The following is a 24,644-nucleotide window of genomic DNA, read 5'->3' as shown; positions in this document are numbered from 1 at the left end:
ATACGACAGGCAGGAAAGCACTCATCGAAAGTGACTCTTCTGAATTAACACTGACTAAACATGGGGGGTTGGCAAGAGGTCTGTGAGGATTTCATCTTCCTTCCTCCATGATGGCTTGTTTACAGCCTCTGCAGAAAGCAGATGTGACTGAATAATGTGTCATCAAAGTCTTGGTAGAGTTACTTGCTTATAGAGTTGGAGTCTGGCCCGGTGGTTCCTTTGCTCTGGTCTGAGAATCTGGAGCAATAGGGCTCTGTGCCTCTATAATTCACCTAACTTAACCTTTGTTATCTCACTATTCTTCAGAGGACTTCTTTTTCTTCTAAAGACATCATCCAGGTAGCCCCAACCTGCCCACCCCAGCTATTCCCACTAGGATACCTGTAGGAATCATTTGTTAGACTTCTGAAAAGATTGAGTCCTCCAGTGTTCAGAATAAAAAGGAAATGTGTATATGTTTCATTATGCATATATTGCATTACCGTCAATAAAGGATTTTCCATACATGCATTGCTTCCTTCAAGTATCTAAGCACATAGAATACGCCAGGCATTGTGCCACTCGCTGAAAATACAGCCAGATGTATAATCCGTTAACTTCTCAAATCCTTCCCCCAAAAGCCTAGAAGGCACAAGTGGTTGGCCTCACATCACAGATCAGGAAACGGAGACAGAAAAATATTAGGTGATTACCTGAGGTCACACAGCAGTAAGACAGAGAACTTGGATCTTGAGCACCAGAATTTGAGATTCCGAGGCCCTCACGCAATCCAGCACCACACAGCTGCCTCTAATTAACAGGAAGAGTCTGATTGCTCCTCTTTTTCTCACTGATCTGAGGTTGGCTCATCCCAGGACTGACTGCAAAGTGGGGCTCAGAAGTCTTTTTGGTTAAGGCCTTGGCATGCACCTGCTGCAGGGCACCTAATAATGGTCATTGCCCGTGGATATTTGACGGATCATGTGTCTCTACTGTTTAATTATATCTAAACTAGTGAGTGCATAAACACTTACAAACAGCTACAAAAGGACAGAAACCTTACACCATGGTCCCCTGGAACGTCATTCACGTTGCACTGTGGGTAGTGGCCCCAAAGCAATGGAGAAGGAAGCTTTCAGAGCCTGACTCAGCCTCCCATGGACATGCTCAAGTCATCGCATGATCATTGGGAGGCTGTTCCTTCTTCAAGCCCAGAGATCAGACCTCAGACAGACACGATCATTTGGAGGCTATTCCTTCTTCAAGCCCAGAGATCAGACCTCAGACAGACACGATCATTTGGAGGCTGTTCCTTCTTCAAGCCCAAAGATCAGACCTCAGACAGACACGATCATTTGGAGGCTGTTCCTTCTTCAAGCCCAGAGGTCAGACCCCAGACAGAGACATGCTGGCCATCAGGTTGAAGCACTGGACTCTTCTTTTTTAAGTTCAAAACTGAAGTCATTTTAAGCATAACAATAAAACAGGAGTAATTTACCAGTTTCTACGGTGTCTAAGAGATGGAAGAACCAGCGTCACATTGGTTAAGTCAGAAGAGTCAACTGTTAAAGCCATGTTCTTGGGCCAAGATGAAAAATGATTCCACTAAGATAGGTACTAAGTTGGTATAGATGTGACTTAAATGTAGGTAAATCCTTCCTGAAATGTTCATGGTTCTTTTTTCCCCCACTTCATTCGACCAAATTACATCGGAAGGTTTTTTTTCCAATATTGACCTACTCTTGATTCCTGATACAAAACCTACTTGATCATAATAAAAAAATAAAACAAAATACATAAAATAAAAATGTAAAGTAAAATAATAATAAAAATAATTTTTAACAATGTTGTTTTTCACTGGCTAATATTCGTTTAGTCTTCTTGAAAATATGATTATAAGAGACACTGACCTATTGCCCTTTAAATGTCTCATGGAACATGCTTATAAACCCATTTGACCAAGGCTATTCTCTGGGTAATAGAAGTAGAAAAATGATTCTTGTCTTAATCAAAGGAACTATATAACATGATATCCCTGCAATAATTAGAACAAAATGAGCCTTCATTAATACTATTTATGTGGGCTCTGGAGTTCCTTATTCAATAAACATTGAACAAAAATGACCTGAAGATACTGGAACATGGGTTTTCACCCAGGGGACAAGCTCTTCCACAGTATGACATTGAGGCTAAGAGACTCAATGCATAGATAGTTTGAGACAACATAGCGAGGACATCTACCATTTTCATCATACAAACTACAGAAAGAAAAGACTGTCAGAAGGTTCTTGGCATCAGATGACAATAAGATAAAGTAAGGTGCAAAAATGAATAATAGACCAACCTCGACCTCAAGAAATATAGTCTCCAAGTGTTCACGACCTGGCTCCACTTTTATCTATGGAATATAATAGGTCACTTCATCCTTCTGGGCCTCTTTTCCCTTTATCTGAGCCCCAGCAGCCAGACATGTCTAATAGTAATAACCAAAACTCCCATTTAATGAGTACTTGCTTTGTGCCAGGCACAGTATCTAAGCCCTGCTTTAGCTCATTTACATGCTTTAGCTCATTTAATCATCCTGACTCTTTGCGAGGTTATGTTGGAATCACATTTTCTCACATGAAGAAATCGAGGCTCAAAGAGACTAAATAACCCAGAACTTGAACCCAAGACATTTAACTCCAGAACCAGTGGATGATCCTCATCCATGTCCTTCTCTGGGATGCATTGGAGGTCATGGGAGCACAGGCAGGAAATAGTAGGGTGCCAGTGGTGAGAGCATTAATTAAAATCAGCCAAGGTTCAGAACACACCTGCAAGCATCACTTTCCATCCTGGCAGGTAGCAACCACTGGCTAATAGTTCCAGGAGGATCCAGACCTCATTCCCGGAGAGCATCCTGCTCTGACTTTCTGCAGCTTCTTTTCATGAGCATTGGAAGGGATACAGATGCTTTGAAAAAAAAGGATCGTGGGAAGAAGGTTTGGCTTCTAGAAACGGCTATTTCAGAATGCTTCATGGTGGGAGGGGGTGGAGAAAAGCATCAGGGAATAGCCTCGCTTACTGGTTCTTGGTAAAGGTGCGGGAAATATGTCTCTTCAGAAGAGAGAACTCTCTAGAAGACTGTTGGCATGCCATTTGTTTTGTGACAACAGATTTCAAGTCCAGAAACCAGTAAGAAGGAAAGTATGTCCAGTCTTTGCATCACAGAAGGAAAAACGAGGGACATTGAATAACTGCCTTTCATATGTGTGATACTTTGTATGCGTCACCTTGTTTATTTTGCATGTTTGACTATACCCTGCCTAGTTCCTGAAAGACAGTGTAGTGCATTTTGTATTTTATTCTCATGGCGATCCTTAGGTGCATTCCCATATTACACATGAAGAAACTACAGCACAAAGGGAATAGACAACTAGCCCGAGGTTATTTGGACAGAAGAGGCATTTGGCTGGATTCAAAGGGCTGCCTTTCCAGCACCCTCCTGCACCCAAACATAGCACTCAACACTTGTGTCAACCATCGTTCATCTCAGTGCAAAACACCAAATAATCCAAGTTGTGTAGAGGCACCTGGGTGGCTCAGTCAGTTGAGCGTCTGACTTTGGCTCAGGTCATGATTTCACAGTTCGTGGGTTCAAGCCCCGCATTGGGCTCTGTGCAGACAGCTCAGAGCCTGGAGCCTGCTTCGGATTCTGTGTGTGTGTGTGTGTGTGTGTGTGTGTGTGTGTCTACCCCTCCCCCACTCACACTCTGTCTCTCTCAGAAATAAATAAACATTAAAAAAAATTTTTTTAATCCAAGTTATGTTATCTTTTGGGAGAAAATACCCATAGTTCACTCACGTTTTATAGGTTGCTGTGATCACTGGACCATATTTGGGGGTCTTTAGTCAATGAAATTATAGGCACTTCTTTTTATTTTTAGCCATAATTGCATTCTGTGTCTTAAAATGGAGGAAATGATCAGTCACCAGGCAGACAGTGATAATTGCCAAACCTTAGGGTGAGAATGTGGCAGTTGGTAAATATCAAACTGCCTTCTCCACCGCAGACCGTGTGCTCTTCCACATAAAGACAAACTTGTTAATGACTCTCTATAAATAAGTTCTAGCTTATAATTGTTGTTCCAAGCAACCGATATTGAAATGTGATCTGCTCTCAAATACAAAACACCTTTCCTTTCCTCTTTCCTTTCTTGTGGAAAGAAAATGTTTGTACACTCAAAAGCAAAGTAGACCAGAGTCGCTTGGCTGTGTGACCTTGGAAGAGTTGTCTAACCTCTCTGTGCCTTTGTTTCATCTTTTGCCTATTTGGGGAACAAATGGGGTACAATGGGTGAGCTCCTTGAGGGAATCGAATATTCACCATTCATCTCTGGATGCCTGGGGTCTAGTATAGGCTGGGTGGAATTTGTGTCTTGACTGTAACGAATCAGACTCTCCTGAATTGAATCTGTCCTTGAAATGTTTAAAGGGCTATAGAAATGTGACAGTGGTAATCAATATCATCTAAAAAGAAAGGAGAGGTTAATATTGATATTCCTTCAGCATGTATTTTCTTCCTATCTTTATAGAACACTTACCAGGTAACGTATGCCCATGAAGTTTTGTATTCATCTCTCAAATTTAAGCTAGCAGGATTGGCAGGCTACGACCTGCCACCCATTTTTATAAAAATAGAGTTTTGCTGGAACCCAGAGAGTTTTGCTGGAACCCATTCTTTTATATTTTGTCCGTGGCTGCTTTCATACAAAAGCAGGCTTGAGGAGTTGTGTCAGAGACCATATAACCCACGTAGCTGGATATATTTACTATCTCACTCTACAGAAAGACTGCCAACCTCTCAATTATAGTATGAGCTACTGGGAATATGTTTCTCTTTAAAAGCCCTCATCTCATATCCAGTGCCCGGAACACGGGGTGCTCCGGAACACGGGGTGTCTGAACGGAACAAGATAAATCGGAAAATGATCCAGGTTCTGAACAGGCAACATGTTGCTCAAGCTTCCTGAGTGAACAGACTCAAAGTCAGGACCTAGAAGAGGTGGCTGCACACACCTCACCCCTGTTTCTGCAGGAGCTGAGGGCTCTATTATCAATTGCTTGTTTAGTAATTCTGAAGAGCTAATTACTGAGCGCTTACTAGATGCCAGGCCTTGGGCTAAATGCTTTCTGTATTTTGTCTTATAAAATCCTCAGCACAGTTCTGTGAAGTAGTTAATATTATTATCCCTGTTCATAATGAGAGCCTGCCTTGCCCAGGGGTACCCAGTGGCAAGTTCCCATTAGAGATACCCTTTAGGATTCCAAGCTGTCCCTTTACCGGCTCAGCCAGGTGCCTTGCTCTCCCTGTCCCTCGGACATCCCGTTTGATTGTATTACCTCCAGCCTGCATGGCTTCATTCACTCATTTTACAATTGTTTCTACCTTGCTACAGCTAATATGTGCCAGGTACTGTGCTGGACACAAGGGACATCACAGGACCCATTAGACACCATCCTTGCCTGAATGAAGCTTAAAGTCTAGTGAAAGTGATGAGCATTAATCAGTCACACCATATATTGAAATAAAACGGTGATATGTTTCAAAGAGGAAAGGCACGGGATGCCATGAGGGTAGGTTATGGGGATCTCTCTCAAGAGGTGGCCCTCGAGCTCAGATCTAAAGGAGTTTGTAAATAAAAGGCAGGCACAGAGGTGAGGGAATGGTGTCCTAGAAGGAAGCATGGTGTGTAAGGGAGACTAAAAGGTCACTCTGGCCAGAGCACATAGAACAAGGAGACGTGATTGCACAAGCCAGGGACCACACAAGGCTTGTGCTCAGATTTGGGTCTTTGTCTCGGAAGCATTGGGAAACCACTGAGGTATTTAAGCAGGGGAAATTAGAGTGGTGGTGTTATCACTCCAAATGCTGTGTGTGTCGTCTTCTGCTACAAGGCTGCTCTTTCCTGGGTTCACTGAGGGGCTCCTGATAATGGAGCACCACACTGAGAAAGACGAACTAAGGTGTCTACGTCAGAGTCTGAGAACACAGCTGGCCAGCCATGCCGAGGCATGAAGGGTGAACAAGCAGCAGCCTGGTATGCGCCTGCAGGTCACCTTGTTGCTGCAAAGTGTGAACTCGGTTTGAGACCTTTACACCACAGGCTGCTCTCAGCCTAACCAGTGACAAGGACAACTTGCTGTCGACTTGGAAGTTTGCTTGCAGCAGTTCTGCTCATTTAGTAAAGATGACCTGCCAGCTTGGAAGCTGAGAATACTTGTCACCAGAGACAAGTCAGCCTCCTCACTTCCATTATGAGGCACAGAAGCTTTGCCTGTGGTCTTAAGAGTATAGTCATAAACACAATTCTCCACCACCCTTAGAGTGGAGTCCAGACCCTTTAGCATGGCCTGCCAGGCTCTCCATGGTCTGGTCTGCCTCCCTGTTCAACTCCAACTCGTACTCTTCTCCCTCACTTAGTAGCTGCTCATTGAATGCTTTTGAATGAATCAATGTATAATTGACCATATGATCTTGGGCAGGCACCTCTCTGGTTTCAGTTTCTTCATTTTTATATTTTTTTAATTTTTTAAAATATTTATTCATTTTTGAGGGTGAGAGAGAGACAGAGCATGAGTGGGGGAGGGGCAGAGAGAGTGGGAGACACAGAATCCGAAGCAGGCTCCAGACTCTCAGCTGCCAGCACAGAGCCTGATGCGGGGCTTGAACTCATGGACCAAGAGATCATGACCTGAGCTGAAGTCAGATGCCCAACCGACTGAGCCACCCAGGAGCCCCTCAGTTTCTTCATTTTTAAAAGAAGTGGCTGGCCCGGGTTTTCTCTGAGGCCCCTTCCAGGATGAAGAATCTGTAGTATGCAAATTGGGATTCATTCAGCAAACACCTGCCAACATCTCCTCCAAACAAGTCCCATGGCAGGCACAGAGGATATGATATGATGAAAGACATTCCTGCCCATGAGATGTTTACTCAAAGGTAGAGAAAAGAAGAGCTTCAAAATAACATGGTGCATGAGTGTGAGTAGAGCGTGAATTCTACAGGCATAGGAACTACGTGCAATCCCAACTCTTACCACTCCTTTGAGCAAAGCATCTCATGGAGGCCCGGTGTCCCCATGACTCAAATGGACCTAACGGCACAACTCATGGAATTTTGCGAGGGTTAAATGAGGTGATGTTACTGCTGGTGTTATCTCTCTCGTAAATAAGTGTTCAGCAAGTGTTGGTGATGATTATCAACAAATGATGATGGTGGCTAATGTCAACAATAACATCCAGCGCCCATGTGATTGTACCAGCTGTCTATGGCTTACATCTGTTCTGATCACACAGTACTTAGGCCATCCCAGCTGTAAAATATTTTGAACCTGACCCTGGATGAGAGCGCCGTGGAGCAGAGAGGAGCTGCACTTGATGCTCAAGGTCAGTGATTCATGGAGGATGTCCTCCTGGAGAAGCTGAGGCTAGAACTGAGCTGTAAGGTAAAGAAGGGTAGGCAAGATCTCCTCTGTCTCCACTCTGCCCTGGGAAATCTTTCAAAAGCGCACTTTGGGTCAAGTGATTTCTTCCTTAAAACCAGTGACTTCCAGTTGCACTTGGAATAAAATCAAAGCTCTTTACCATTATCGGCAAAGCCCTCCATGAGCTGGTCCTTCACCCTTTCCTAGCCATACTCAGCCATTTGTCCCTACCCCTTTGCATAGGCTGTTCTCTCTGCCAGCTAGGAGCCTCCCTCTAGTCTTGTATGCCCAGCTGCTTTTCGTCATCAGAACGCAGCTTGGATGTCGCCTCTGCAGACAAGCCTTCACCAACAATACACTTCCTGACCTTTTTCCCCGCTCCCACATGCCCTGCCCCCATTTCCTCCACTACTGCCGTCCACTTTGCAAGCCAAAGTCTTGTTTGTTTCCTTCAAAGCTCTTGATACTATCTGAAATCATCTCCAGGAGGTCAAGGACTTCATCTGTCTTACCCAGCTGGCCTCGGCATGCAGTTGGCCTTCCAAGATTTTTTGAACAAGTGAATTCCAGGTCCCTGTAAAGGTCTGAGTGAAGCAGCTTGTTCTGGGATGAGAACACAAGGTTCAAGCTAGTGCCACAAGGAGGAGTCCCATGAGTTCACGAAGGACTTAAGTACAGAGAATGTGCTGGACCCTGGTGTCAGGCTCTGAGCCGCATCTGAGCATCATGAAAAAAACCAACAATACCTTATTTCATCCTCTAAGATAGCTATTTCTCAGTCTTACATTTCCCTCTGTGAGGGCACCCATCTAAATTAATAAGAAGTCAAGATTATAAAATAATTTCCTGTAATCCAGAGTTAACACTTCACATGGTAATTCCAATGAGGCTGACAAAAGTCCTTGGGGCATCTCTTTAATGAATAACTAAACTTGGTGCTTAATTAGCATGTCACTAGTAGCCCCCAAAGAGTTTGCTTTTGTGAGCAGTTTCCACATTGTCCCCTCTTGTCTTCGTGTCCTTGCACTTGCTAAGAGGTCAAACATCCACTTGCTATCCCTTATTTCATGTCAGACACTGATTACCTTGAGTAAATGCCAAAGTTGAGTCTCAGGCCATACCTGAGTGCTCATGCAAATTATTAAAAATACTAAATTTGTAGGCATTGGGTTTTAAAATATTACCTGTAACTGGCAAGAAGTAATCCATAGACATCCCTTTCAGAATCCACCTGCCAATCTAACTAGCAAGCTACACCCTGTACGTGGCTGCTCCCCCCACCAACCCAAATCAACAGCAGGACCAACAGTAGACCCTCTTCCCCCACCCCCACCCACACCATGCACATCGTGAGTGGTTAGTGGGTGCTTGATTGGCATCCCGGTGCCTGGCTGCAGACGAACAAAGCAACAGCTGCAGGAACTATAATTGCCACTGAAGGGACCTGGAAGGTAGCTCTTTTTCACAGGGAAGCCCTACTTGTGGTACATGAGCTGGTGCAGGCCCCATACATCTTCTGCTCTTTGCTTTAATGCCAGAATTGTGTCCTGACAAGTGGAAACAGGAAGCCTGGCCACTGCCAAGCTGCCTCGTAGGGTCTTCTGGGGCTCCTGACAGTTCTGAGGCTTGGGAGTTCCCACTCATCCCAAACACATACACATTCTGAGGCTCCTACGGAACACTGTCTGCCTGAAATAGCTGCCTCCTGAAAGTATGCCCTCCCTCCCTCCAGGCTCTCCCTGCTTTAATCTGCCTTCTTACAGCCCATGCTGATTATCTTACCCTCTGCTCAGAACCCTTCCATAGGTCATCTTCTGGGCCTTCTATGATCTGGACTCAGCCCATCTCCTCACATACATAATTCACATACCCCTCAACCCAGTCTAAATGAACCAGAAGAGCAGGGAACAGCCAGACACGACAGGGCTCTGCCAGCCAACAAACAGTGTCTGCTAAACCAGTGTTTCTCCAAGTTTCATGTGCATTCAAATCACTGGGGTTTTGCTAAAATGCAGATTTTCATGCAGGAGATCTAGAGTAGGGCTCAAGACTCTACATTTCTAACAAGTTCCCTTCTGGAGGCCATGGAGCTGCTGGTCCCTGCAGTACACACTGAGTAGGAAAGCACTATGGATCTTTTTAACATCTGATTTGTATGCCTTGGGAGGGGGAATATGCTATATTCAAAATAGCTTTATTTTAAGATTATATTAATTCTGTAAAATCACCATTTTGGTAGATCAAAAAGTCAATTTCATATGGTTCAACCTAACATAGGAAGCGGGCCATCAATGACTCCTAATAGGAACCAGAGCTCATGATCTCAGAATCCTAGCCAAGTTACCTTGGAACAAAGAGGAGGCAAGACATCAGATCAAGATGCCAGATGTGTCGACTTAAGCTTAGAGCAGAGCACAGCCTCACCCCTATATTTACCATCCCCTTTCTCACAGTCCCTGGCCCCTACAGAATGCCAGCCTGTGGGCCTCCTCATGGCTCAAGAGACTTCTCCCTGCATTTTTCAGTCTTGTAATTTGGAGAGAAGAACCACTCCACTGGACTGCCTTCCACTTCCCATCTCTCCAATGCCAGGTTCTCAGAACACGCTGAAATTTCGAGGCATACCCTGTAGCACTGGCACATCCCCAGGTGGCTTTGTAGGTCACCTGGTGGGAAGATCTTAGCAGATGGCAGGATGTGTTTTGATTCTCATTAATAAGCTTACTCAACACTGAAGGGGGGTGTGGCAGGTCCCCTACAGCTCCTGGTTCTTCCACATGACAACACTTCTCCACCTGCAGAAAGTCCTGGCTGTGTGTGTGGGTGAGCGGGAGGGAGGAAGGCAAATGATAAGCATAGGCCTGAACAACCTGCCTGATAAACTGGCAGACCACACTTGCCAGCCCCTGCCTATGGTTGACTTTCTGATTGCAGAAGAGCTGCTGTATGACCATCTGCCACCATTGGCAAAACGCACAAGAAGTGAAAAAGCAATACGCACGTAGGATATTTCAAGAGCAGCAATACCATGCTCCCTCCATGAAAAGCTCTACTGACTCAAGATGTTCAGGGTTTTCTCAGATCCAAGGTTCTATCCATGCGATTGGGCATTGATGGGATGTGGAGGCTCATTGCTTATGTTGCACTGGTTCTCCACTTCAGCTGCCCACTAGCTGGAGAGCATTTAACAAATCCCAGAGCTCTGTCCCCACCCCAAATCAATTAAATCAGAATTGGGGGAGCAAGCACAGGTGGGTATTAAAAGCACCCAGGTGATTTGAATGCACCCTGAAGGTTGCAAACCACTGTGTTAGAGGTGGTTTATCTTTTTAAGTTTATTTATTTATTTTGAGAGAGAGGGAGAGCATGAACCAGGGAGGGACAGAGAGAGAGGAAGAGAGAATTCCAAGCCAGCTCCACACTGCCAATGCAGAGCCCAATGCGGGATTCAAACTCACAAACCAGACACTTAACCAACTGAACCACCCAGGCACTCCGGTTTTTTCAAAAATCAAAGAAAAGCACCTTTTTCCTTTTTTTTTTGTTTTTTTATCATTGACTTCCTTAGCTTCTGAAACTTCACTTCCTTTTTTTTAATGTGTTACAGGATATTGGTAATAATGAATACACTTAAACTTTTCAGAGGCACAAAACCATTTTACATACACTATCTTACTAGATTCTCAAATCAGCCTGTGGAAATGTTAACACCACTACAGAGAGATATATGCTCAGCTTGCTGTGACATTGTTTATCAGAGAGAAGAAAAAATTGAAACAACCAGAAAGCTAGTAAGAGGCTAGTTAAATGTGTTGTGGGGCATTCGTGCAACAGAAAATTGTACAGCTATTGTAAAGACTTAGGTAGCTCTGTACACACTGACTTATAAAGACAGCCACAAACTATTTTTAAATTTAACAAATCAAGTCCACAATCATACTTAGAAATGATTCCATTGTTACTGGGTTTATTCATTTTTTTAACAACTTTTTGAGTTTTCTTTGAAATGTAAAAATTGTGTATGAATATATTTTGGAAAGATCACCACAGACAAATTAAATAACATATCCATCACCTCTACGTAGTTACTATTGTGCGTGCGTGTATAAAGATTTAAGAACTGTACTCTTAGCAAATTTCAAGTATACAGTGCACTATTGTTAACTATCATCACCAGGCTGTACTCAGAGCTCCTGAACTCATTTATTTTGCATAACTGAGACTTTGAACCCTTTGACCAACCTCTCATTTCCCCTCCCTCCCCCATCCCTTGACAACCACCAAGCTATTCTTTGTTTCTATGAGTGTGACTATTTTAGATGCTTTACATAAGTGAGATCAGACAGTATTTGTCTTTCTGGGTCTGCCTTATTTCACTTAGAATGATGTCCTTCTGGTTCATCCGTGTTGTCACAAATGGCAGGATTTCTTTCATTTTTATGGATAAATAATATTCCATCTTATTTTCCTTTATACAGTTACTTTATCCATTCATTCATCAATAGAAACTTAGGTTATCTCCATATCTTGGATATTGTGAATAATGCTGCAATGAACATAGGACTGAAGATGTCTGTTTGAGATCCAGATTTGCTTTGGATCTATACCCAGAATGGTATTGCTGAATCAAATGGTAGTTCTATTTTTAACTTTTTGAAGAACCTCCATAGTGTTTTCCATGATGGTGATATACCAGTTTACATTCCTATCAACGGACTACAAGGGTTCCCTTTTCTCTGTATCCTCACCAACACTTGTGATCTCTTGTCTTTTGGACCATAGCTATTCTAACAAGTGTGTAGTGATATTTCATTGTGGTTTTGATTGGCATTTTCCTGATGACTGTTGCTGTTGAGCACCTTTCCAGGTACCTATTGGCCATTTGTGTGTCTTATTTTGAGAAATGTCAATTCAAGTCCTTTGCCTATTTTTAACCAGGCTATTTGGTTTTTTGCTAATGAGTCGTATGAGCTTCCTATATAGTTTGGATATTGACCCTCATTAGATACATGGTTTGAGAATATTTTCTCCATCCTATTGGTTGCCTTTTCACTGTTTGATTGTTTCCTTTGCTGTGCAGAAGCTTTTTAGTTGGAGACAATCCTGCTTGTCTGCTTTTGCTTTTATTGCCTGTACTTTTTGGTGTCATGACCAAAAATTGCCAAGAAGCTTTTTCCCTGTGTCTTCTTCTACTATATTACCGTTTCAGGTCTTATCTATAAGTCTTTAGTTTAAGTTAACTTTGATATATGATGTAAGGTAGGGTCCAATTTCATTCTTCTTCATGGGATATCCAATTTTCCCAACATCTTTTACTGAAGAGACTATCCTTTGCCCATTGTGTATTCTTAGCATACTTGTTGAAGATCTGTTAACCATAAGTGTATGGATTTATTTCTGGGCCCTTCATTCTGTTCCACCAGTCCATACATGTTTTTATGTCAGTACTATACTGACATAAAATTATTATAGCTTTGAAGTATATTGTGGAATCAGGAAGCTTTGTTCTTCTTATTCAAGATTGCTTTGTCTCTTTCAGAGTCTTACGTGGTTCCATATTAATTTTAGGAAGGTTTGTTCTATTTCTGTAAAGAATGCCATTGGAATTTTGATAGAGACTTAATTGAATAGTAGTATAAACATTAACAACATTAATATTAATTTTTCCAGCCCATGAGCACAGGATGACTTTTCATTTATCTGTGTCTTCTTTAATTTTCTTTCATCACTGCTTTATAGTTTTTGGTGTACAACCCTTTCACTTCTTTGGTTAAGCTTATTCTTAAGTACAGTTGAGCCTTGAACAATGTGAGGGTTAAGGGTACCAACCCCCATGAAGTCAAAAATCCTTGTGAACTTTTGACTTCACACAAACTTAATTGCTAATAGCCTACTATTGACCAAAAGCCTTATAGATAACATAAAGTCAGGTAACACATATTTTGTACATACCTGTGTTAAGGTAACAGGTAAGCTTACCTGTGTAAGCTAGAGAAAATAAAATGTTATTAAGAAAATCATAAGGAAGAGAAAAAATATTTACAATATTGTACTGTATTTATAAAAAAAAAAAAAAAACAAATCTACATGTAAGTGGACCAGCTCAGTTCAAACCTGTGTTGTTCAAGGTCAACTGTATTTTATTCTTTTTGTTGCTATTGTAAATGAGATTGACTTTATTAATTCCCTTTTCAGATACTTCATTGTTAGTGTATAGAAATGCCACCAATTTTTGTGTGCTGAATGTGTATCCTGCAACTTTACTGAATGCATTTATTAGTGCTAACAGTTTTTTGTTGTGGGGGAATCTTCAGTGTGTTCTACATATATGATTATTTCATCTGGAGAGATAATTTTCCTCCTTTCTTTCTGATTTGGATGCCTTTTATTTCTTTTTCTTATCTAATTGCTCTGCCTAGGACATTCAGCACTATGTTGACTAGAAGTGGAAAGATTGGGTATCATTGCCTTGTAATGGATCTTAAAGAAAAAGTTTTCAGTTTTTCCCTATTGATTATGATGTTAGCTATGGGCTTTTCATATATGGCCTTTATTGTGTGGAGGTAAGTTCCTTCTATACCTGCTTTTGTTGAGAGTTTTTGTCGTGAATGGATGGCGAATTTTGCCAGATGCTTTTTCTAAATCTATTGAGATGGTCATGTGGTTTTTATCTTTCATTCTGTTAATGTGGTAGGTCACACCAATTGATTTACATATGTTAAACCATCCTTGCGTCCCAGGAATAAATCCTACTTGGTCCTGATGTATAATGCTTTCAATGTGTTATTGAATTCAGTTTGCTAGAATTCTAGTGAGGTTTTTTGCCTCTGTGTTCATTAGGGATATTGGCCTATAATTCTCTTTTCTTAAAGTTTTTGGCTTTGTTTGGTATCAGGATGATGCTGGCCTCACAGATTTGCAAGTATTCTCTCTTCAATTTTTTGGAAGAGTTTAAAAAGGATCAGTATGCGTTCTTCTTTGAATGACTGGTGGAATTCACCCACAAAGCCATCTGGTCCAGGGCTTTTCTTTGTTGGGGGGTGGGAGATTGATTACTACTTCAGTTCTCTTTATTTGTATTAATCTGTTCAGGTTTTTATTTCTTCTTGATTCGGTGTTGGTAGGTTGTGTGTTTCTAGGAATTTATCAATCCTAGAAAATTTCTAGGATCCTAGATGATCCTAGGAATTTATAGATCTTAGACCTATATGATTTCTTAAACCCTACATGTGTATCTGTGTGTGATCTATAAGCATAAAAAATATATATCTGGAAGGATAGATGCTAAGCTGCTAATAGTCATATTGCTTGGGCTAGGATTACACAAAGGTGGAGGGAAACTTTTTTTAGCTTGTTACAAATATTATACCTCCATGATTTTTTTAAAAATCTATTTTAAAACCACAGCCTGAGATGAATTCTAAGGAGAAAATCACACCTGTTTTTCAGAGGAAGCAATCAAGTCTCAGTGAGGTGGAGTAAATTATTCATATGGCTAAAAATTGGTGGGGCATTAGTTGAACATGTTTGTGTGCTATGTTTCAAAATTTCTTAGAAAATAATTTTCAAAAAATTAAGTAAAAGAGGGAAACCCTAGTTTTCTGGAGCCAAGATCCAAGACTCCATGTGCTACCCACACTAACTATGGCACAAAGGCTCAACAAGCAGAGTGCTGACTTTCACTGAGCAAGGAGGGAATTGAGTCCCGCACGGTCAGATGACCTTGGCAGATTGGTGCATCAGGAGCTTCAGCCATCACTCTCTCTCTGTCAGGACTTCGGCATTTCATAGGCTGGCCACTGTCCTCTCAGAGTCACTGGGCTAACTCAGAACCTAACCATTCCCTGCTTGCCCAAGGCCATGAGGAAGATTCACTCAGTGCCAGTGACAGCTGTGGATGCAGCCGGGAGAGCGCGTCCACCCCTACAGGGCAGTTCTACTCCTAATAAGGGAAACTCACTTTACACACACTTTAGGGGGAATGTCCTGGGTTGGAGCCAGAGCCAGATGGGCACTGAGCTTATTAAAGGCATGATTATTACCAGAAAACATTTGCAAATATGTATGGGTTCTTTTCTGTGTGTGTGTGTGCATGCATTATACACACACACACACACACACACACACACACACACACCTCCCTGAATTGCTTTCAATTACAAGATTGCCTTTACAATTGTTCTACAATGCACCTTATGGTGAACCCTTCTGTAGGGTGGCTATGCTGTGCCTCACACCTTTTCATGTGAGACTATTGTTCTTACTGCTGTTTTTCCCTCCTGCCAGGTGCAGCTCATCCACTATAACCATGAGTTATACACAAATGTCACAGAAGCCGCAAAGAGCCCTAATGGATTGGTGGTAGTTTCTATATTTATAAAAGTAAGTGTCTTTCGTTCTTTCGTTCTTTTCTTGCCATTCCCACCCCAGGTCGGAATACCAGCTTAGTCTCTGTTGGATCTTAGAAATAACAAAAGGGGTGATGTCCATGCCCAGGAAAAGCTGCAGGGTGGTGACTTTTATATCCATGAGATCTATGAAAAAAGAGGTCTCTTTCATGAAGACTCAACAAAATGATGGTTCTTCCATTTCATAGCATCAGGGGCCTGAGGATTTAGGCAGCCTTTGTCTCAGAAAGAAAACGCGTGCTAGATCCAAGGACAGGCTTCAGGTCCCACATCATGCAAAAGATTCAAAAGGATGCAACAGAAGGGGAGGGGTGGCTCCCTGACAGCTCACAGGATCACAATCCTGTCCACCAGTTGCCCCTTGGAAACAGAGATGCAAGGGCAATGTGGGATGTCCCTCCCCTCCCGCACTGCCCTGAACAGCTCCCTCCAGCTTCCCTGAAGATGCTCTGAACATCACCTCCTATCCTCCCCTTTCCCTCATAAGTATCCCCAGGAGAAATTAAGCAAAGATCACCATGGCTGACTTTATGACATTCTTAGGAGACTCTACACCTCCCTAACAGTCAACGACAATGACAGGTCTCCAGCCGTGAAAATTCTAAGTTGTTAAAAAAAAAAAATACTCCCCTTGAGCATTTTGACAGATATGGAGTGAAGCAGGTATGCACAGTTAAAAGAAAATGGACAAAGAAGAAATGTCTTTCCAATTGGAAAAAGAAAGAGAGAGAGAGAGAAAAAAAAGGCATGTGTGACAGTTCCAAAAGTTGGAAGTTGCCGTGTCAGCCCCTTGGGAAGTTTTGACCAGATTGTGAGAGGAGGTGCCCCAGTTGGAACTTGGAATCTGGTGGATATGATCAATAGAAATCCAGCATTTGCTACTGGGGGTTTTTAACAGAGTTCTCGTGGTGACATCATCACTGCTTAGGACAATAGGCATGGGGGTACCCCAGACACTATACCCACTATTCCCTCCCCAAAAGCATCACCCTTTGCAATAGGCACTTTGTGCCATCTGGTCATCCTTCTCCAGAGCCCATGCCACCTCCTGAGTTCCTCTCCCTCACCTGGTTCCCGTCAGGCCTTTTTTGTGGCCTGGGCAGAACTGTACATTGGGCAGAGGCATTTGTGACATGTTGGCCACCAAACTCCTGTAGCTTGTCATCGGCAAATATAGGAAGGGGCTGTTGGCCAAGGAAGCATATTTTTAGGCTGCCATGCCTTCTGAGTACCTGATGTGATTCCCCAAAGAAAATTGATCCTAGCACAGATCCTGCCAGTCCCTGCCCTACACCTCGTGGTGCTGTCACAGACCCTGTTATAATGAACAGAGATTCCTGAATTCCAGGCAATGGAGATGTGTATTTTACAGAGATTTTATTACTTAACCCAAATAATGAGTCTGTGGGGTAGGCATTAGTGTCCTTATCTTGCAGATGAGGAAAATGGCTCAGAGAATCTTGGCTTTCCACCCAAGTGTATGTAGCTCTTAACAGCCCATCCAGGAATGGAGCCCAGGTCTTCCTTGATTTTAATACTATGACCTTATTCACACTATATGCCTCCGCAACAGAGCATGGAGAAAGCAACTGAGATGAAGAAGACAGAACATGATATTCATAAACATCTCCCCCACATCCCTATGCTACCCACAAGCACAAGGACAATTCCCATATCCCTCAACCAGCCACAGTCATGACATTGGTAACAGCTAGTGTGTTCATCCTGGACCATGCTCATTGCTGTGTCACAATATTGCATCATGCATGCCTGGGAGCTCACCTCCTTCATTGGCTTTCCCGATGCCAGGGTTCCATGTCAGCCAACCTGGGCTGCCCAACAATGCCCGTTCTTTGGTGGGTGCTTCAGCCTTGGCCCTTGACTGCCTCACTTTGCTCAAAGCACCTGAGTCAGCAGATGTCATCCTGGAAGCTCAGGCACATTACAGCTGACAGGGTGATTGATACTCCAGGAAGTCAGCCTCCTCAACAGCAAACTATGGGCGTGTTTCACCAGCTCTGGCAGGAGCACGCTGTGCACCAAGAATACTGACACAGGTCTTGGCTGCGTCCCTGTGGGTTGCTGGAGGAACTTCCGCCTCTGCCCCTGCAGTCAGTGAAAAGGTGAGGACTAACGCCTGCACCTTCTCAGGCCAGTTTGGCCCCTAGGGATGCTTCCAGTCTTTTCCTGAGCAAAGCTGACACTTTCTGGCCAGACCTCAAACAAAATAAGCCACAGCATTTCTATCTTTGTCCAACATAATCAACTCCCAGATGCTTCACAGTGAGTTATCCAAGCTGAGACTTGTCATTTACTCATCCCGAAACACTGATTGAATGTGGGACACAGGCGGGTCCTGTACTCGGCACGGGCCTAGAAATGAGGTGAACCTAAGCCCTTAGCACTAAGGGCACACAGGCTCTGGTGGTCCTTCCCTCCTTCTGATTTTTCTGCCTCTTCTTCCCAGCTCCCTGCCTGGTAGGCAGGCATAGAAAACGAGAGGCCCCCACCTCTAGGTAAGCAGATCCCTAGAGATGGCACCCTGCTGAAAGCTGAGTCGTTGAAAGGTTGGAGTTGTTGGCTAAAATAAGGGAATTGTTTATCTGGGGGTTTTATTTATCTCTGTCCCCTTCTAATCCCCCATCCTTCCCATGACCACAGGGAGCTGAGGTTTGGCTGTAATTACTGCTCAATCACACACCATTAACTTCCCACTTAAGCTCACTTATACCCAGTACATACTTTATCCTCCCTCCCATGCCGCGAACACACTAGAGCCCACAAATCATCTGTGTGCACTTTGGAAATTTTTCAGTTATTTTTAATCAGCTTTTCAAAAGGGTCCAGTCCCAACGTTAGCGCTGTCCAGACTCACTGGGTACCAGGAGCCCAGGGCACCCACTTAAGGGGGACAGCAGATTCCTTACCTGCCATGGCAGTATCTTTTTGTCTCTCTTTTCATGTGAATTGGCACAAACAGGTGGCTTCAAGCTATGTTTTAAATGGCCAAACAGGATGTCAAAGGAGAAGCTAAATTTGCCACAAAAGCTTCTGAGGAGCAGCAGTGTTTGCTTTGGGACTTCTCTCCATTTGGGGGTGGCTTTGAAGAATTCCACTGAGCATTGTCACTCACCAAGCCCCCCGCCGGTGTGCGTTTGTCTCACCACAACACACCCAGGAAACTGTGTGGGAAAGGAGAGACAGATGGAGGGAAAATAAACAGTCTGTGCTTTCTCCAAACTAAAAATTACCTGTTGCTTATCTAATAATAATCATCATCATCTGCTACAATTTTTCCCGCCCTCAGAATAAATCAAATCTAAAATGCTGATGTGTCACAGCATCCAATTAGCAGCTGAGGCGTAAATTGCAGAACTGAGAGAAGTAGGAGAGAAATGACTAGATGAATCCTCATACTTTGGAAAAGACTGAGTAGAAGGGAGGTGGTAAATAAAACAGTGTGCACAGCTATTTGAGGGCACATCACAGTCTCCAAATGGTGGTCCTCTGGCTTAAGACCCTCGAAGCTTGCCTTGTTCTCCCAAAGAAGGAATTTGGAGACCTGAGGGCATGGGTACAAAATGAGAACTGATCCCTGAACATCTAGTACAATGTTTGGCTTGTAATAAGCACTTGGTAAATATTGATTGGATGTATGGGCGCATGGATAGATGCATGGATGGATGGATGGATGGATGGGTGGGTGTATGGATGGACGCATGGATGGATGATTGGTTGACTGAATGGCATGGCTTATGGTATATTTTATTCTTGTGATAATAAGCAGTGATATAAGGTTCTATAGTCTTAGAGAGTTTTTTTTCATCTCCTAATGCCTCTCTTCTGGGTACTCTTTCTCTCTGTCTACTTAGATTAACTGTCCCTTTCCTGAAATGTCATTCCCTACCCTCTACTTAAAACTCTTTGATGGTTCCTCATCCCTACAGAATAAAGCTTAAAATGTCCTCACATGACATTCAAAGCCTGATATGAGCTAACCCCTGCCTACCTACCTCTCTAGCCTCACCTTTCATCTTTCCCCCGGAAGTACTTGCCTAAGTATAACTAGTTCTCACTCCCTCATGTCCGTATGCACATATTCTCTGTATGTAATTTTTTTCCTTACCCTTCCCTCCTTTTTCACACTCTACCAGCAAAGCACCTTGTAACTTCCACCCATCCTTCAAGACTCATCTCATTCCTTAGCTCCCCAGATGCCCCAGGTAAGTGAACTTCCTCTAATATCATCACACCTGTGATTCTATCATAGCACTCTTTACATTCTATTATAACCATTCATTTACTCACCTGTCTTCTTTCTCTAGACTGGGATTTCTTGAAAGCATAGTCTGTGTATTTAATGTCTGAATTTCCAGCCACCACGGTGTTTGGCACATGGTAGGCACTCAGTAAATATGAATGAATACGTGAATGCATGGAGGCAGTGTTCATCCTGGGATAGTACTGCCCAGTCATTAATATTTTCTTTTCTCTCCTAGGTTTCTGATTCATCAAACCCATTTCTTAATCGAATGCTCAACAGAGATACTATCACAAGAATAACATATAAAAGTAAGTTTGGTTCAATTTCCTATACAGCAACTATTCTATAAAGGTTAGTCCTGTCTGAAGGCAGAAAGCCAGAACTGATGATCTCAGAGGGCCTCTTTCAGCTTCATGATCCTTTAATTCTCTAGAAAGTCACTCTGGAGAGTCAGGGTTGGCTAAGAAGCAGCTCATTTCAAAAGGACGTCCCCGGGGTGTCTTTGTCATCCACGCCTGTCTAAGGCGATAATGATTATTATGATGATGGTCATCGTTATCCCATGGATTGGTAATGAGCTGGGGGACTCCACTAGCTCACAAACTCCACCATGTCAGCTGGCCACATTTGGGGCTCTGCCAGTTATGTGATTGAAAAAGCATTCACCAGGTAGTTTGGATCCAACCTCAACATTTCCAGAGCTGGACCACATCTCCCTCTCTCTGTCACTGAGTCCCTTTTCAGGCCAAGGAAGGGTGGCATCTTTCTTCATTGCTATGTGTGATCTCCTGCTCTAGAGGACTCTGTCCATTTCCATGCCTTCAGGTTTCTAGAATGTTTTCTCCCCAGGATCCTTAAGCAGAAAAGAAAGAACATTGCAAAGTTGAAAGGGGAAGAAGGAAAAGGGAACTATTGTGTCTCCCAGAGCAATCCCAGAAGTTGCAGGGTCTAGGAAAAGTTATACCTCACACCTCGAGATGAAAGAAGTAGGACAGGAAAAACTATTTTTTAAATTAATTAGGAAGGAGCAGAAAAGTGGGATTCAGGTCCTGACTTTGTCCTTAAGCAAGGAGCCTCTTCATGTTAACTCTGTTTCTTCATCTATAAAGTGAAGAAGTTCAACTTCAGGTTTCTAGGGTCCTTCTGGGTCTGGGATTTTGAATTAAGCAATAGGTAGATCATGACTTCACCGAAGTAAAAAGCAAAATGCAAACATTCTTATACCCACATCCTTGCGGAGCACCCTTTCGCCAAGCCAGGAGCTCAGCTCTGTCTGCTGTTTCTGCTTCCAGTGGTGATGGGGGAAAGACAGAGTGAATGCTTTCGGGTCTCCATGGACTGCTGGAAGGAGAGTATGGAGAACCCTTCCCTCATTCATTTATTCACGCATTCAGAAAACATTTTCCACACACCTGCCCATGACAGACACCAGGCAAGTCTCCCGAAGTATAAAAATGGCCAGACACCAGCCCTCCCCACAAGTGCTCACTGCCAAGTCACTTCCATATGAAAAGGCTGGCGTATGGGGCAGTGGGGGTGACGAATGAACTTGGAGAATCACAGTCCCCCTAGATGGACATCACCTGGAAGAATGAGTTGTCTCCAAAACCTACCCGCCCTTCCTCACCAGAGCCCCTATGGAGTCCTCTCTCAGTATACACTCAAGTTACTCATCTAAGGAAGGCGTTCCTATTTTGTGTGCAAAGAGCACATTTTATAACTGCCCATAAAATATTATTAGTCTTTTAACTTTTTTTGATTAAAAAAGCATGAAAATTAAATAAAATGTTTTCAAATAATCTTGAATTTGCAGTTTAGAGACCGTGAAAAGCCATGAAATCACACATTAAGCCCCAACACACAATCTAACAGATTGCCAGCTGCAGAGTCACTCATTAGTGGGACTTTCCTCCCCCAACCCACCCCCAGCACAGGTCTGATTAATATTAAGTGATGTGGCTGCTGTCGAAAATGAAACCCTCCACGGGGGTCTGAGCTACAGAAAGGTGGCCTTCCTCAGGAACTGGTACCAATCCTTGTGCAAACAAGGGGCTGGAGAGCCAGGGGGACAGATCTTGTCAGAACCAATGACAGATGGCCCTTTTGTGGGTAAGGGAAACTTCAGCTTCATCTGTTTTGAATGAGGCATCCCTGCTGACTGCCGCCCCATCAGCTCCGTGGGGATTGAGAAGGAAGACTTTGACAATAGCTGAAGTGGATCACAATGTGAAAACCCAAGACCTTCATTCAGTTGTTCACTCACTCCACAAATATTTACTGAGTGGATCCTAGGTGCCACAAGATAGATCAACAGGACGTGTTTTCTGTCCACAGGGTCCTCACTCTAGGTCGGGAGACAGACATACGGTAGTGCATTATAGAGATTTATGTAACAAACATAATGCAAAAAAAAAAAAAAAAACTGGAGAGAACTCTTTGGGATCATGGAAAAACTGCCTAGAATACATGGCACGGGTGCACAAAGCAGGTGCCTTTAAAATAAGGACTGAATCAATGAATAACTTTGCTGGAGAAAGAGAGATGTGGGAAAGGGGGGGAGGGGAGAGAAGAAAAGAGGGAGGAAGGAAGGAAGCAAGGGAGGAAAAAGAGGAAGAGGGAGGGAAGGAAGGAAGGAGGGGGGGATGGCAGAAAGGAAAAAGAGGGAAGGAGGGGGGACATTCCAAGCACAGAGGGCCACATCCAAAGCAAGAAGAGCATTACAAGGACTGTGAAGGGTTCAGAGGAAGGAACTCTGCCTTCATCAGCTGTCCATTGCAGCGCCCACAATAAACATGGGTTAGGCTTGAATTAATAGAGGAATGAGTGGCCCCTGCAGTGTTAGTGACAGGGGCAGAGAGAGTGACAGGAGAGGTCATTTGGGTCCAGATATCGAAGGGTCTTGATGCCAGGCTGAGGAGTTTCTGCAGAAGACTGATTTGCATAAACGCCCTCACCCCTAGAAATGCAAATGGAAGAGAGTGGGAGCACCCCCTTCTCCTTCTGTCCCTCATAATCTATCTGTCACGCGAAGGGAAGAGAAAGGGAATGAAAGCAAGATAAAGAGACCCCACATGGGGAGAGGTAACTGCTTTTGGCCCCATAATCACAGGTATTTGTGCTCTTACACTCTGGGCAATAATGGAGGCATTCCCAGTAGCACCTTTATCAGGCGCCACAGGGATAATGATGGCCCTACCAGTAGGAATGACCTCGACGCTGCTATGTGCAGGACACTGTGGCCAAAAGGGATTGATTTGCTCAGCAGGAGAGCGCCAGCACTCTTCCATCCGCTAAACTCTCTGACGCAGCCAGCCTGTGGAAAGTTGGCCTGGTAGCAAGTGGGGGATGTTCTGAAGCAGGAATCATTTACTAGGAAGCAGGCAGTGGGTGGGAAACACAAGCCTGGAAGCCTCCCCAGAGGCTCTGGAGACGTGCTAGCATCAGCCGCTGAGTTCCAGTGGAGACACCACCACCTGATCAGGGACATCTATCAGGCTACCCTGCTTCTGTACTTCTAAGTAAGATTGAAAGAAATCAAACCCTTCCCCCACTGCCACCCAACCACACTCCCCAGGGACACATGACCCCGACCCACACCCACTCTCCCAACCAGCCCATTCTTCTGCTGCTACTCAAAATGACACCCCAGCATAACTTCAACTTGCCCCACTCACTTAGACATGGTACGCACTCCACAATGTGCTGAGTATCAGGAGTAGGGAAGCGACACTGAGCACCTTCAACATTTCAGGCTCTGTGCTAATAGCTTTCATGCAACACCTTACCTAGTGTTCCCAAAGTACCCACCTTCAAAGTGGGTATGATTTGCTATCCCAGTGTACATATGAGGAAACCAAGGCCCAGGAAGTAAAACGATTTGACAAGGACATACATCTAGTAAGTGATTGTGTATGTCAGCAACTTCTGCATAACAAACAAACATTCAACAAGCAGCATTGATATTTCCTGCTGCAGCTTGGGTGGCTTGGCTGTCACTTCTCTGGGATCAGGAAGATACCCATGGCAAGTACTTCTGATGGTGAAGGTCAGAAATGTGTGATGTTACTTATGGTGTAGGCTTGAAACTCACACACTGTCACTTCTATCCAGTTTTAACTGGCCAAAGAAAGAGACATGGCCAAGCCCAACCTCAGAATCCTCCCATGGAGGTGGGGATGGGAAGGGAGTGAACATTCCCTGAACAGTAATCTGGTCCTCCATAGTGAAGGAACAAGGATTCAAACATAAGTCCTCCTAAGAACTTTTCTATGCCCTCATCCTCCCATCATGCTTCCTCTCTAAGGATAGAGAAAAACCTTACCTCTGAGGTCTTAGAACTAGTTGTAAGGCTGATCCTTTCACATTGCATAAAACTCATCAGCATGTTTTTTTCTTAATTCTAACTTTGGTTCTATGTCAAGAGTCATCTCCTCGCATTTTGCATTTGTTTCCACTTGGAAGGGACATACACTAGCCACAGAACTTGTGGGCACACTGAAAGTTCAGGTGATGGGCATTGAAGAGGGG

The 24,644-nt window shown here is 43.6% G+C and overlaps 1 protein-coding gene across 2 annotated transcripts in view; it reads left to right on the top strand.

Moving 5' to 3' along the window:
* CA10 (carbonic anhydrase 10) overlaps positions 1-24,644 on the top strand; it is a 488,094-nt gene that overhangs the window by 447,452 nt on the left and 15,998 nt on the right. For both annotated transcript variants that reach the window (XM_049636447.1, XM_049636446.1), the window contains exons 5-6: positions 15,732-15,827; positions 20,353-20,425. In XM_049636447.1, coding sequence (XP_049492404.1) covers positions 15,732-15,827; positions 20,353-20,425 — 169 coding nt within the window. The remainder of the gene's footprint in view (positions 1-15,731; positions 15,828-20,352; positions 20,426-24,644) is intronic.

The sequence above is a fragment of the Panthera uncia genome, chromosome E1 (assembly GCF_023721935.1).
Source record: "Panthera uncia isolate 11264 chromosome E1, Puncia_PCG_1.0, whole genome shotgun sequence".
Taxonomy (NCBI): Eukaryota; Metazoa; Chordata; class Mammalia; order Carnivora; family Felidae; genus Panthera; species Panthera uncia.
This window is presented reverse-complemented; position numbering and strand designations above follow the sequence as displayed.